General features: G+C 37.5%; 2 protein-coding genes across 3 annotated transcripts in view; one reads left to right on the top strand and one right to left on the bottom strand.

Annotated features, from left to right (window-relative positions):
• The window catches only part of LOC146529071 (uncharacterized), a 29060-nt gene extending 23047 nt beyond the window's left edge, over positions 1-6013 (top strand). Inside the window, exons 8-9 of the mRNA XM_085201588.1 lie at positions 5591-5719; positions 5812-6013. Of these exons, the coding sequence (XP_085057714.1) occupies positions 5591-5719; positions 5812-5916 (234 nt within the window). The 3' untranslated portion in view covers positions 5917-6013. The remainder of the gene's footprint in view (positions 1-5590; positions 5720-5811) is intronic.
• Positions 6014-6245: 232 nt separating this feature from the next.
• On the bottom strand, positions 6246-13375 carry cathD (cathepsin D). Of its 2 annotated transcripts, none has more exons than XM_085201590.1 (6): positions 13219-13375; positions 13054-13140; positions 12818-12944; positions 10483-10606; positions 9290-9408; positions 6246-7036 (listed from the first exon to the last, which is right to left on the bottom strand). In XM_085201590.1, exons 2-6 carry the CDS (start codon positions 13113-13115, stop codon positions 6314-6316), a joined length of 1155 nt encoding a protein of 384 aa, XP_085057716.1. In that variant the 5' UTR covers positions 13116-13140; positions 13219-13375; the 3' UTR covers positions 6246-6313. The 2 variants fall into 2 exon arrangements, with proteins under 2 accessions (XP_085057716.1, XP_085057717.1); XM_085201591.1 differs by having other exon boundaries at positions 13208-13366.
• Positions 13376-13510: the final 135 nt, after the last annotated feature.

The following is a 13510-nucleotide window of genomic DNA, read 5'->3' as shown; positions in this document are numbered from 1 at the left end:
CAAAGTAAGAACAAAAAAGAAGTAACAAAAAATATAATTACTACAAACTTAGAGCTAATCCCTAAACTATTAGAACAAGAAACCATTAGAGTAATTGTAACACAAAAGAATGACAAGACTCCAGGTTCGGATCAAATTACAAATGAACTATAATACCAACTATAGCTCCTATCTTAACCAATATATTTAACAAAATAATAGAGACTGAAAATATCCCCAAAGATTGGACTAAATCAACAATAATACTGTTACATAAGAAAGGCGACAAAGAGGAAATACAGAACTATAGACCTATAAGTTTGATGTCAAATGTGTATAATTTTTTTTCAGAAATACTACTCTCCCGGATCATAATTGCCCTCGACGAAAACCAACCTAAAGAACAGGCGGGTTTTCGTAATAAGTTTTCAACAATAGACCACATGCATGTTCTGAGACAAGTTCTACAGAGATACAATGAATACAACAAAACATATTACCTGGGATTCGTTGATTATATAGCGGTTGAGATGTGATACCTGTGATTCTAGTAAATGTAATAATATCAATTTTGAATAAGTAATGTTCCCTACAATTATAACAAAGCCTTCGACTCTGCATATACAAGGAATACAGGGAAAGTACATACGAATACTTCAGAACATATACAACAACTGTACTGCCCAAGTCAAGCTCGAAACTATGGGAGAAGAGTTTCGTATAGAACGAGGAGTCCGACAAGGAGATCCCATATCACCCAAGTTGTTCTCAGCGGCTCTAGAAATCATATTTAGGAATCTAAAATGGGATGATGAAGGACTTAATATCAATGGTGAAAAATTAAATCACCTACGCTTCGCAGATGACCTAATTTTATTTTCAGAATGTCCAAAAAATCTAGAAAAAATGTTTACAACAACTGTCAGATGAAAGCAAGAAAGCGGGGCTCACAATGAACACAACAAAAACCAAAATATTAACTAACAGTTCGCAGACATACACTATTACAGTTTATAATGAGAAAATAGATTATGTTGATGAGCACATATATTTGGGGTAGCTTATAGCCGCGAAAGATACTATGCGAAAGGAAATTGACAGAAGGATAGCTAACACGTGGAGAAGGTATTGGTCACTAAGTGAAGTGATGAAAAATAAAGATATAGCAATGAAAGAGAAGAGAAAAGTATATAATATGTGCATTCTACCATGTTTAACATATGGTTGCCAAACTTGGGCCATATCAGAAAAAATAATGAAAAAAAATAAACGTATGCCAAAATGGTATAGAGCGAAGTGTAATTGGCGTGAAGAGGAAAGATAAAGTAAGGCTGAAAGAAATAAAAAGTATAACAAAATTTAGAGACGCAGAAACAACATGCAAGACTTTAAAATGGAAATGGACAGGGCATATGTTGAGAGAAACAACTGAGAAATATGGATTCTTTTAACAATAACAGAGTGGTAGCCCAGAATTGGGAAAAGAAATAAAGGGCGACAAATGAAACGTTGGGAGGATGATATTAAAAAAGTAGCTGGTACGGAATGGTTGAGGACAGCGAGAGATAGAGAGAAATGGAAAGGTTTAGAGGAGGCCTATGTCGGAAGACAAGCTGTTGACGAAAGCCGATCGTCTTCGCATAGAATTAATTAAGGAAAACCAAGTATATAGATAGTAATAGGAAATAGGATAGTACAAACGGTAAATAAATAAGAACACACCATATTGTAAAATGTTTACAGCAATAAAGGCTTATTTTATTTATTTTATTTTAAGTGTTATTAAAAGCTTTTATTTAACTTGCAATGTATGTATGTGGGTCGGGGTGAAATCTTTGAGCTCAATTTTGAAGTAGATATCTTCAACCGATTGAGCTGAAATTTTGTATACACGTTTAGTTATGATGACAATGCACGATAAGGTGTGTGACTTCATTCTAAATACAATATGGCGGACCAATCAAGAGGGCGGAATAGTTATATTTAATGGACTTCTATAATTTATTGTTAGAAACTATTGGAAATATTAAATAAAGTGGGAAAGGTAATGAATTAAAACAAGGCTTCAAATAATTATTAAACAACCAAAGGGAATTATCTAGCAGTCTAATATTAATATCTGGTTCTAAAGAATCCATCGGGCAGAGTGACGTTAGCGATTCTTCTCTTTTTGGTCGTCGTTGACAGCCCATAAAAGTGCCAGCCAGTAATTAGAGTCGTCCTTATATAACCTCTATGGTCATTATTTCTAATTATTTCTAACACGGCCTCTCCTGACATGGCAGCGTCCCGATGCCGTCCTCTATTTCACTAGAAGGATCAGCTCCATCAGTACTAGTAGAGCTCACATTATCAGTTTCGTTATGGTCTGTAATATGAAATGGAATTAGTTATTTCAATAAGTAACGTTAATTAGTTTTAAGTATAACTGTCAGTTTATATCTGAAATCTATCCTTGAATATGTATCTTTGAACTTTCGTATTAAACAACGACACAAGAATGAAAATCAAATACGCGTGGTAGGATTTTACTTCAGATCTCTTCTCACGCAACCGGATACTAGATGCATTAGAATTACATCAGTCTCTTGCGAGTCAATCCGACACCTACAAATTAAACATTAACTCAGAAACCAAATAGATATAGTAGGATTTTGCATCGGATCTCTTCCCACTCACCCGAATACTAAATGCATCAGGATTTACACCAGTCTCTTGTGAGTCAATCTGACACCTACAGAGGTTAACAGTAACTAAAAAATGCAAACAAATATAAACTGTAGACTTTGGCATCAGATCTCTTCTCACCCTTGTGAGTCACTCTGACACTACAGAAGTAAGACCGGACTTACTGGGTCTCTAGTCAGCCTGGGCCCCACTGACGCAACCACATGCCTCCTTACTAACTTTTAGTTACCGTACACACAGCACTGCGCAACACACACTAACTAAAAATTACATAAGCACCATGTACAACAAAAACATGGTGAGTACACAAATAGTTTGATACATAGTCGAGAAGAAATAGATACTAAATGGGAAAGCTATCAATCAACGAAAGCAGCACATGTATCTGGTGTCCATTTTCCTCGCCATAATACCAGCCATGCATATCATACCATGTACCTAGCAACGGCTATTATTTTATTTTGTCTCGGCCTAACCTGACCACGAGGAAGAGGATGTCTTTACAGTTATTTGGTAAAGCATGCAAACTTTATCGATTTCGTCACACCACGTGTGGACGTCATAAATATTGAGGCAAAATCGGAAACATAATATTGGTTTGATCTCACCGTGAAGCTCAGCTGTATTGCTCTACTGGTGTTTGTCGTCCCACAGATAACGGCAACTCTGGTAACAGCGTTGGTGTTGTTAAGGTTGATGTCGATGGTGCAGGAGCACATTGTGCCGCACCCAGCACCAACACGAAGTCAGACTCCGCGGCTTTGTCTCGCGAAGTGATTAATAGGGGAGAGAGTTCGCGTACGGCGTCTCCCTCTAGTTTTGAACGTCAACTATCAGAATACATTGCTATGTAACTCTACCCGATTACACAAAAATATTAGAAAAATCAGGAATGGGATGGCTTAGTAGCTAAGGCTTCTATCCCACTTCTGATGTTAAAAACTATTGGAAATATTAAATAAAGTGGGAAAGGTAATGAATTAAAACAAGGCTTCAAATAATTATAAAACAACCAAAGGGAATTATCTAGCAGTCTAATATTAATATCTGGTTCTAAAGAATCCATCGGGCAGAGTGACGTTAGCGATTCTTCTCTTTTTGGTCGTAGTTGACAGCCCATAAAAGTGCCAGCCAGTAATTAGAGTCGTCCTTATATAACCTCTATGGTCATTATTTCTAACACTATATATATAAAAGGACTTGTCCTCACTGACTGAGGTAAGACGCACGCACAGCCGTAACCGCTGTGCGTAGAAACGTGGAATTTGGACAGATGTTTACTTTTGTAATCTGGACATCCACTAAGAAGGGATTTTGAAAAATTTTAATCCTAAAGGGGTGAAATAGGGGTTGAAAGTTTGTATGGAAAAAAAATTAAATCGGCACCGATTTTTATAAAATTTGAAATTCAGACTCTTAAAAGTATTTAATTGAACACATGTTTCATGGTTTTCTAGAATTTTTCCCCTAAGGGTGCAAATAAGGGGTTGAAAGTTTGTATAGATTTTTTCTTAAATCAGCACCAATTTTTATAAAATTTGAAATTCAGACTTTTAAAAGTATTTAATTGAACACATGTTTCATGGTTTTTTAGAATTATTCCCCTAAGGGTGCAAATAAGGGATTGAAAGTTTGTATGGAAAAATTCTTAAATCACCACCGTTTTTTATAAAATTTTAAATTTAGACTTAAAAATATTTAATTGAACATGTGTTTCATGGTTTTCCAGAATTCACCCCCTAAGGGTGCAAATAAGGGATTTAAAGTTTGTATGGAAAAATCTTTAAATCGCCACCGACTCTTTTAGACTCTTAAAAATATTTCATTAAACACATGTTTCGTGGTTTATTAGAATTCACCCCTAAATAAGTAAGCGAAGCTGCGCGCGTCCGCTAGTATGGGTATGAAATGAAAGGGCTGTTGAGAGTAACTCAAAAAATAGTGTAACGTCATTCTAAATCCAATATGGCGGACCGTCCAAAGTAACAGAATAGTTTTTTTTTATGCACTTGTACATTATAGGTATCAAACGAAAGGGCTTTTTGAGAGCAACTTGGAAATTGGTGTGACGTTATTCTAAATCCAATATGAGGGACCATCTAAGATGACGAAATAGTTATTATTTTTGCAATTCTCCAATATGGATATCAAAGTAAGGGCTCGTTGAGAGCAACTCGAAAAATAATGTAACGTCATTCTAAATCCAATATGGCGGACCATCCAAGATAGCCGAATAATTATTTTTAGTCTATTTCTACAATATGGATATCTATTGAAAGGGCTCATTGAGAGTAACTCGAAAAATGTGACGTTTTTCTAAATCCAAATATGGCGGAATAGTTATTATTTATGCACATCTGCAATACGGGTATCAAATGAAAGGGCTTGCCGAGAATAATTAGAAAAATAATGTGACATTCAGTGTGAGAAACCTAGCCAGTGGTAACTAAAAAGTAAAAAATAAATAGAAAGCAAAAAATCATTTTTAAAAAAAGCTTTTATTTAAACGCTCTAAAAAGGAGAAAATAAAATTTGGCTTTTAAATCTTAACTATCAACTCATAACCTCATTGTACACAATTTATATGATCATAAAAGCTTGTCGCGTTAATAAATATCTAATTAAATTGAAACTTTAAAAATTTAAACTTAGCAGATTTTACATAATCAAATTAGTACTAGTTTAGTTACACAAGTAAATCGCGCGCTTCATGGCTGAAACCAAAATATGATGGAAACTACGACTTTTGACTGAAACTGAAACTTCGATCGGTCACTATTTGTACGTTTTATAAAGACGATAGTAATATATTTTTGTGGGTCTTTTTCGTTTATCTATTTTTTTAAATAGTAAAATGTGTATTATATATCTGTTCAATAAATGTTGTGGTGTTTTGAGATTGCATGATTGATGTATGTTGCAGTTCCTCAAGAAGCTGAACCGCCAGGAGCGAGTGGTAGAGGAGGTGAAGCTGGTGCTGAAGCCGCATTACAACAAGAAGCACGTCACCAAGGAGGAGTACAAGGACATACTGCGGCGCGCCGTGCCCAAGGTATGTGCAAACCTTTTATTTTAGTTGACATTTAATTTTAAATATAATAAATAATGAGTATTTAAATAAATGCGTATTGCATCGTCGTTCAGATCTGTCACAACAAGTCGGGCGAGATCAACCCGACCAAGATCCAGGCGCTGGTGGAGGCGTACGTTAAGAAGTTCCGGAAAAAGCACAAGCTCGGCGTCGCCTAGCGCCGCCCACAGATTGTAATTATAATTTATCTATCAATTATGTATTTTACGTAAACATTTTATTTAAATAAATAAAGTAATATAGATTTAGATATGAGATGATTATTTCTGTACTTCCTTTTGCGTCGTCTTTCCAATTTCTCTCTTCACAGCATAAATAATTGACTATATATTTTTTAAAAATAACAAACTGTTTTTTATAACTGCAAATTATAATTGGTGAGTTTTTAAGTTCATAATTAGTTTCAAGCATTATACTCGTATTTATATACAATTTTGCAAAACTTTAAAAATACAACATAAGTACGTTTTTAAATAAAAAGTCACGGTTACAAAAAAAAACTATTTATTTAACCATAAAGTGGAAAACTACACAAGGGGCACATTATTAATGAAGCTAGACAGCAGGCGCGAAGGCGACGGTGCGGTTCTCGGCGTCGAACTCCGTGTAGTACTTGCCGATGAACACGTCGCCGAGGATCCACAGCGGGCCCGCGGGCGGCGGCACATCCAGCCCCATGAAGCCCGACAGGCACACCGTCTTGCCGAACTGCGACACGCGCAGCACGTAGTCCGCCGGCTGAAGCGCGAAGGGCACGTTCGCCACGCGCAGCGTCACGGCCGGCAACGTCGGCACAAGCGCGCAGTCCAGCGCGTACTGCCCGAAAGCCACGGCGGTGGCGCCCAGCGCGCTGTTGAGCGCCGCCACCTCGCGCGATGGCCCGCCCAGCAGCGACGTGCCAGAGTCCGCGATGGCCTCGCAGCCGCCTGCGCAGAAGGTGTGGTTGCCGAGCGTAATGGTGTCCACGCGGAACTGCCAGTAGGCAGCGCGCGTGAGCGGCACGCGCGTGAGCGGCGGCCGGTAGTGCGCGGGGTCGGAGCCTCCTAGCAGCAGCTCGCCGCCCGCCGCGGCCGACGGATCACGGTTCAGGTAGAAGGAGAACACGGGCCGCACGAGCCCCTGCGCCACCATTTCGTCGAACACCGGGCGGACGCCGTCGACGGCGATGGACGCGAAGGCCATGCCGAGGATACCGTCGAACTTGGCGGCCACGAAGGCAAGTCCCGGCTCTGATAGCGCCTCGGCGAACGTCTGTCCGCGCACTGTTAGACCCCCCACCTGTACACAAACATTTTTCAAAATATTATTATTTTTAGAGATTTTAATTAAAATCTGCTTAGCTCAGATCAACATTCAACTACATTTAAGGACACCATGCATGAAGAACTATTGCACACGTGAGACCCCCACTACGAAAACAATTATAGATCATGTAATCTCAAATCTAAAGGAAACAAAATTTCACTTTTCTATTATCGATTCTACGTTGTCAGATCACAAGCAAATATACCTAGAGGTGAAAAAATTCACATCACGACCTCGAAAAGTATCCTATCAGGCTATAGATTATAACAAACTATATAAAAATACTTTAGAAAATACTATTACTAATGAATTTAACTCTTATACCACATTTCAAAAAAAAATTAAATTAAATAATATAAAAGACAGTATCGTAAACAAAATTAAAATAATGAACCCACCAAGACAAGATTGGATAAATAAGACAATTATTAACGAAATAGATAACAGAAGTATACTATGGAAATACCACAATACACAAGTCCGAACAGTAAAAAAAAGAACAACTCTTTATTTAAGAAAAGAAATTAAGTTATGGAAAAAAAACAGCAGAGTAAAAGAGCCTATTATACAGGCCATAAATTTTTGCATATTTGAAACATGAATAAAAATAAAACTACAAATATTTTTTTTTTGATGATTTATTTAACGTGATAAACATTTATTGCAATTTATTTCTTAAAAATGACATCGTCAAGATGTGTCAGCGACACCGTCTAGTCGCTGGCACTCCTGCAATCGACTACGTAAACTTTGGAAAACTCGTTGACACATGGAGAATCGCGGCTGTCTCCTCGCGGATGTTTTCTTTAATTGGGATATGGTCGTTGGTTTATCGTCACTCGACTCTTCAGATATCCCCACAAGAAAAAATCACAAGGGATAAAATCTGGGCTTCTTGGAGGCCATGGAATATCACCTATGCGAGAAATCAATTTGTTAGGAAACATTTCTTTGACTTCCGGTAACGGTCACATTTAACGTATGGCATGTTGCTCCATCTTGTTGCATCCAAGTCCTGCTGTTATATCTCCCGCGGGCTATGTATTTGGTCTTCGACACGTTTAGTTTAAGACCGCGGTTCTCTAGCACACCCTTCCAGAGGTTCACTTTACGCTCCAGCATCAGTTGGTTCTCGTCAATGAGTGTAATGTCATCGGCATACATCATCAGCCATGGAGGCTGGTCCTGGATGTGAGCCGAGACAGTATCGAGCACTACATTGAATAAGTACGAACTAAGAGCCGAGCCTTGGTGAACCCCCTACCTACTGTGATCTAAAGGGTTTGGTGTCGCCAACAGCAGTCCTAACCATCGCGAATCGCAAAGCAGGATCGTGGTACATATCTCTGATAATCTCAATATAGGCCTCAGGGATCCCTTTGGATCGCAATGTCCACCAGACACATTGACGAGGCACACAGTTAAAGGCCGCAGACCTAATGCAGAGCTCTCCTTTTTTTTCCTGTATGCCTCCATCAGTTCTGAGTTCTCCATTAAAGTACTGATTAAGTTTGTAGTAACGGCCAAGCCAAACCAAGTGTCGTTGGATAAAATTCAAGCTTTCTGGTATCGATACTACAATAAACATAATCAAAGCTAAGGATTTTGGTACAACACGCCATGAGATGGATAGAACTGTTTTTTGACAAAGTAATATCAAAACTTCAATATCTTAAAATACAATGCTCGCTATTACATTATGTATGTGAAAAAAAAAATATTTCGAAAATATAGTTACATATTATTTATTAAACGAAACTAAATTTGTAGTAAAACGCCAGCTACAGAAGAGCGCTAACTGCGCGTGAAAGAAGACGAACTGAGCGAGCGAGTTCTGTCTGACGTCACGCGGGTCGGTTACGGCCCGACGGAATCTCGCGTCGCGCGCTTACTTTAAAGGACAATATCTCAACAACTAATAGACTTATCAAAATAATTCTTTCACACGTATTTTTTGTTTTTAAAGACAATACGATGAAGAAAATTAAGAAAGAAAGACTAGAATTTAAATTTAGTGATTATTCTTCATTCTGGAGGCATTGCGTGTTTAGTGGAAGAACTCAACGCCGCGCTTTTGCCTCGACACCAGAGCGAAGAAATGGAAATATAAACGTAAATAAATATTTCACTATTTTAAACTCAATATTTTAAACGGATCCAGGTGGAGTGAATGGAAAAGTTAAGTGACGAACTGTTGAGTGACGGTTATCGCGTTACAGTACTCACGGTGACGTCGTCAGTGGAGAGGAACCCGGAGAGGCTGCCGGACCCGTAGTGTATGGCGAACTCTGTGCCGTTTTTCACGTACGACTTGGACTTGCTACTGTCGTACTTGTTGTGTAACACTGTGTAGTCAAATATACGAATAATAACATTTGCTTACAAAAAACAAGAGAGTATAATGATGTAAGACAGTAATACTTTTCGTTACAAATATTAAAAACCCATAGTCTATTCATTTGCACCTGAGACAAAATGTGAAAAAAAAATTCTCAAACTTTTATTTAATTTTTGTAGCGAAGGGTTTCCCAAATTTCATAATTCTAAATTAACAGAAAGTACCCTACTAATTTTTGATTTTCTTTATAGTGTCAAATTAAAATTATTTACTATTTAATGCTATTATTTTTTTAGGATTTAACCACAAACGACACGCCACGCCACGCTTTGTTATCAAAGCGAAGAAACGAAAATATAAAATAAAATGTAATCAAATTAGCTTCGCGCTGTATCCCGCACACGGCGGGGTAGGCAGTAACACATTCCGTTCCCCACTTATAGCCAAATTCTGGAAGCATTATGTGTAGAGTGGTGGAACTTAACGCCGCGCTTTGCCTCGACACCAGACCAACGGAGAAAAGGGAAATATAAATTTAAATAAATATTTAATTTCCTCGGGTGGGGATCGAACCCACAACCAGGCGCGCGGCTTGAGATTGTAACAAAGCAATGTAACAACATATTTGCCAGACTATACGCGTGCACGGGAAGCGCAGTTTTTCCCGCGTCAACTCCAGTTCCGACCCTAAATATTGAAATGACGGTGTTTTTACCAATATACCTACAAATTGAAAAGTAAAGATTTTTATTGGTGAATATAATAAATAATAAATAAATATCTAAATTAGGTAATCAGTAAAACAGTTGTATAAAATAACTGCTACGGCAATAAGCAAATTAGTCGAAATAAGTACTTTAAATTGACATAATCTTATTAATAATCCGATTGTAATAAAATAAACCTTAGATGTTAACGTGATCGTAAAGTTTCCGTAAGCTTGTCAGAATCCAATAGTGAAAACGGCATTTAAATCGGTTAAGCCAATTCTGAGATAAGCAACTGAGACAACCGCGTAGACAAACAGATAACAACAGACCGACCTACCTATAGATGTGAGCAAGGATGTTAACAAACTTACAGCAAGCAATGTTGGTGTAGTGGCACTTCTTGGAGGGCACCCACAGGTTGGAGGAGCCCGTGTCGAACACCACCATGAACGGCTGCGGCGGGTTGCCGATGGAGATCGGCCCGTAGTATTGTGCCTGGATTGTGGAAAACAAGGTTTACAATCAAAGACAAAATGCCTGCTTTGGATTTTCCAGTCACACCTTGTGCCCCTGCGCCACGACTGCGCCACCACTGGCCTCAACATTACATAGTGAACCTCAATATATATGCATAATTAAGATTTGAATGTCGTAGGATTAGAAATGTTGATAAAAACGTATGGCTTATTGGTGAAACCATTTAGACGGTTTGCAATTGACACGGGTTTGAGTCTAACCACGTTATATTAAATGGAGGTCATCAACCCTTGCCCGAGGCCGTGCTGGCGCATATGCACCGGGCGCGTCTATCCGGATACTTGGTAACTTAACGGAATAATAACGCTATAATAAGGTTAATTTATTTAAATCTTAACGTTAAATTTAGTGTTACTTCGAAAGTAGCGGTATAAATCATCCTTTTATTTTGTTACCTTTATGCGACGTTGCCGTTAAACTTTATTTGGCTACAATTGCTCATTTTGTTAAAAACAAAGATGGGGCGTACGTATTATGGCCTACACTATAATAAGACAAAAAAGTGTAATTCTACAATAAATAACCAAAATCGTAATAGTAACCGAATTATTAAACTATAATTCGGCGGCGGCTTAACTAAAATAGAAAATTAGTTTGATGGCGCAGCGGCACAAGGGTGTGACTGTAACGAGACGGTTGTGGGTTCGATCCCATTGAATTATTTATTTATGTTTATGTTTCCAGTTCTTCACTCTGGTGTCGAGGCAAAGCGCGGCGTTCATTAAGTTCATTAAAAAAAGTTATCGGCATTTGAATGAACTCAAGGCATGAGTTTGCCTGCAAATATATAGCAATTCATACCTCCATTCATATACTTTAAGTCTGTATTTGTTTGTGATAAATCTATATTTTAAACTGACTTTCGAAACAAGGAGGAGGTTCTCAATTAAATATTTTCGATTCGATATTCGATTAATTATTTTGGATTTGATTCGATATTGGTTTATTCAATTCGTTTTGGGTATTTTTTGTAATATGCAATCATTACAGTTATTTTACAAACAATATTATAAATCCTTACCCGAATCAATAATTTAACATTTAAGGCTGGTTTATTTTACCTTATGGAATGCTGCTATACTTCAAATATAAATTGAATATTTATTCTCCAAAAAAGAGCCGTGAGACAAATATCCTAAGATAACCTAAGAGCGAACTAAATATAAAGAATATAAAGAACTGGTTCAGAGAGAGAAACTACTAACTAGCAATAAAGGATATGAAAAGAAAAGCCGAGCCGATTTTGATTACCGCTTTTACCAAGTCAACCAAATTTTATTAGTGCGATGGTTTCAATCTTTCTACCTGTATTTGCTGTACAGGTAGCAAGCAATGCTGTACGTACAAAGTCGCGGCACCTACGTTGGTGTAGGTGTATCGTTACATCGCGCGTCACGGTCAAGTCTGCAGCGCCATGGGGTTACACTACTCCCCTACTGCACTACTCCCCAAAACTTTGCTAACAACTGACATGTGCAGTGTGTCATAAAAAAGCGCGTTGATAGTGTAAAAAGTGTTATAAAACATTTCGCGTCGCAAAAATAGACATGATGGACGGCATTTTTTTTATATTTCAATAAAAAAAAAATAGGATTTTTATTTTCTTAGATTGATATCTACCAATTATTACTTAAAAACCTTTCATTTACTGCTAGTTTGAGTGTGGGTCTAAATGGGTGCAGCATGATATCTCCATGAGATAAACAATTTTGACAGATGGACAAGAAAGTGACCCTAAAAGGGGTTCCATTTTTATCTTTTGAGGTGCAGAACCCTAAAGATATAAAAAAATACATACAACATTTAAAGGCAGAGAGATTCTTGGCCTGAGATGTACTCATTAAGTGGCATGTTGATTAGACAGCCAGAGTGGAAAGGTCATCGTGAAAGTAAACAATGTTTAAGATAAACAGTATTGTTTGCAACACATACCTACTCATACATACTTATTATTTGTTTGCTATCTTTATGCTTTATATGTAGAATAATAGGTTGTTGTGTTTGTTTAATATGTTCCAAGTGATTCATTTCAGTTTCAGTTCCATTGGGTATAAAAATATCTACTTAATAACCACCATCTCCATAACTAAGTTTAACTACTTATTTAGCTCTTGAATATAATTCTAAACAATAAACAAATGAAGGTAGGAAAAATAGTAAAATATTTACATCTAGATAGTTAGACAGGGGCTCAGGTGCGGGTCCCTTGACTGCATACTTCATGCGCACCATCTCTAGTTCTGTGCCCACCTCGTGGAAGTGCTTTCTCACTGTTTTCATACGATAAAGAGGAATCCTACAACACAGTAAATACATCATTAACAAATAACACGAAGAAAATATTAAAATTAATGAAATATAAACAAGATTAAAATATGTAAAATAACCCTTATTGAAATACTTACCTCATCATCTCCGCCGCACAGGTCGTGGCGAGGGCCAACAGCAACAATAATATTTTTCCCATTTTTATTGTAAGTCACGGCTGGACTCTGAAATAAAAAATATAATGAAGAATAACATTCAATGTTAACTTTATATACTTAATTGGATAGTTACGTTGCGCGTACAGCTCGTTGCGCGTTGTCTCTGTGCGCAGCTCCCGGGAATATGTGGTAATGCGCTTCTAAAGTAAATAATGATAATCAATATCAATAACGACAAGCTGCTTGCTGCTGACTTGACAAGTGGAAAATTGCTTTGTTAATATGTCATTGTCACTGTCAATGTTGCTCGTTGCCAGCTCTTGTATTACAGATTGTAACACACACAGCTGACTGATACATGTCTTAATTCAAATAAACTTATTATAAACACTTTTGAATCGTCGAATGAACATATGAACAAAAAGCTACCACCGGT

The sequence above is a fragment of the Heliconius melpomene genome, chromosome 18 (assembly GCF_056956725.1).
Source record: "Heliconius melpomene rosina isolate 202511_hmr_F chromosome 18, ASM5695672v1, whole genome shotgun sequence".
NCBI classification, from domain to species: Eukaryota; Metazoa; Arthropoda; class Insecta; order Lepidoptera; family Nymphalidae; genus Heliconius; species Heliconius melpomene.
The sequence above is the reverse complement of the archived record's forward strand: the minus strand, read 5'-3'. Positions and strand labels throughout refer to the sequence as shown.

Bases quoted from the DNA above. Each gene is read 5' to 3' on its own strand.
- cathD (XM_085201590.1), bottom strand. From the start codon at position 13,115: ATGGGAAAAATATTATTGTTGCTGTTGGCCCTCGCCACGACCTGTGCG. The intron at 10,607-12,817 runs GTAAATATTTTA...TCCACAATCCAG, and splicing joins CCCTGTCTAACTATCTAGAT to GCACAATACTACGGGCCGAT. The intron at 9,409-10,482 runs GTAAGTTTGTTA...TTGACTACACAG, and splicing joins CTACACCAACATTGCTTGCT to TGTTACACAACAAGTACGAC.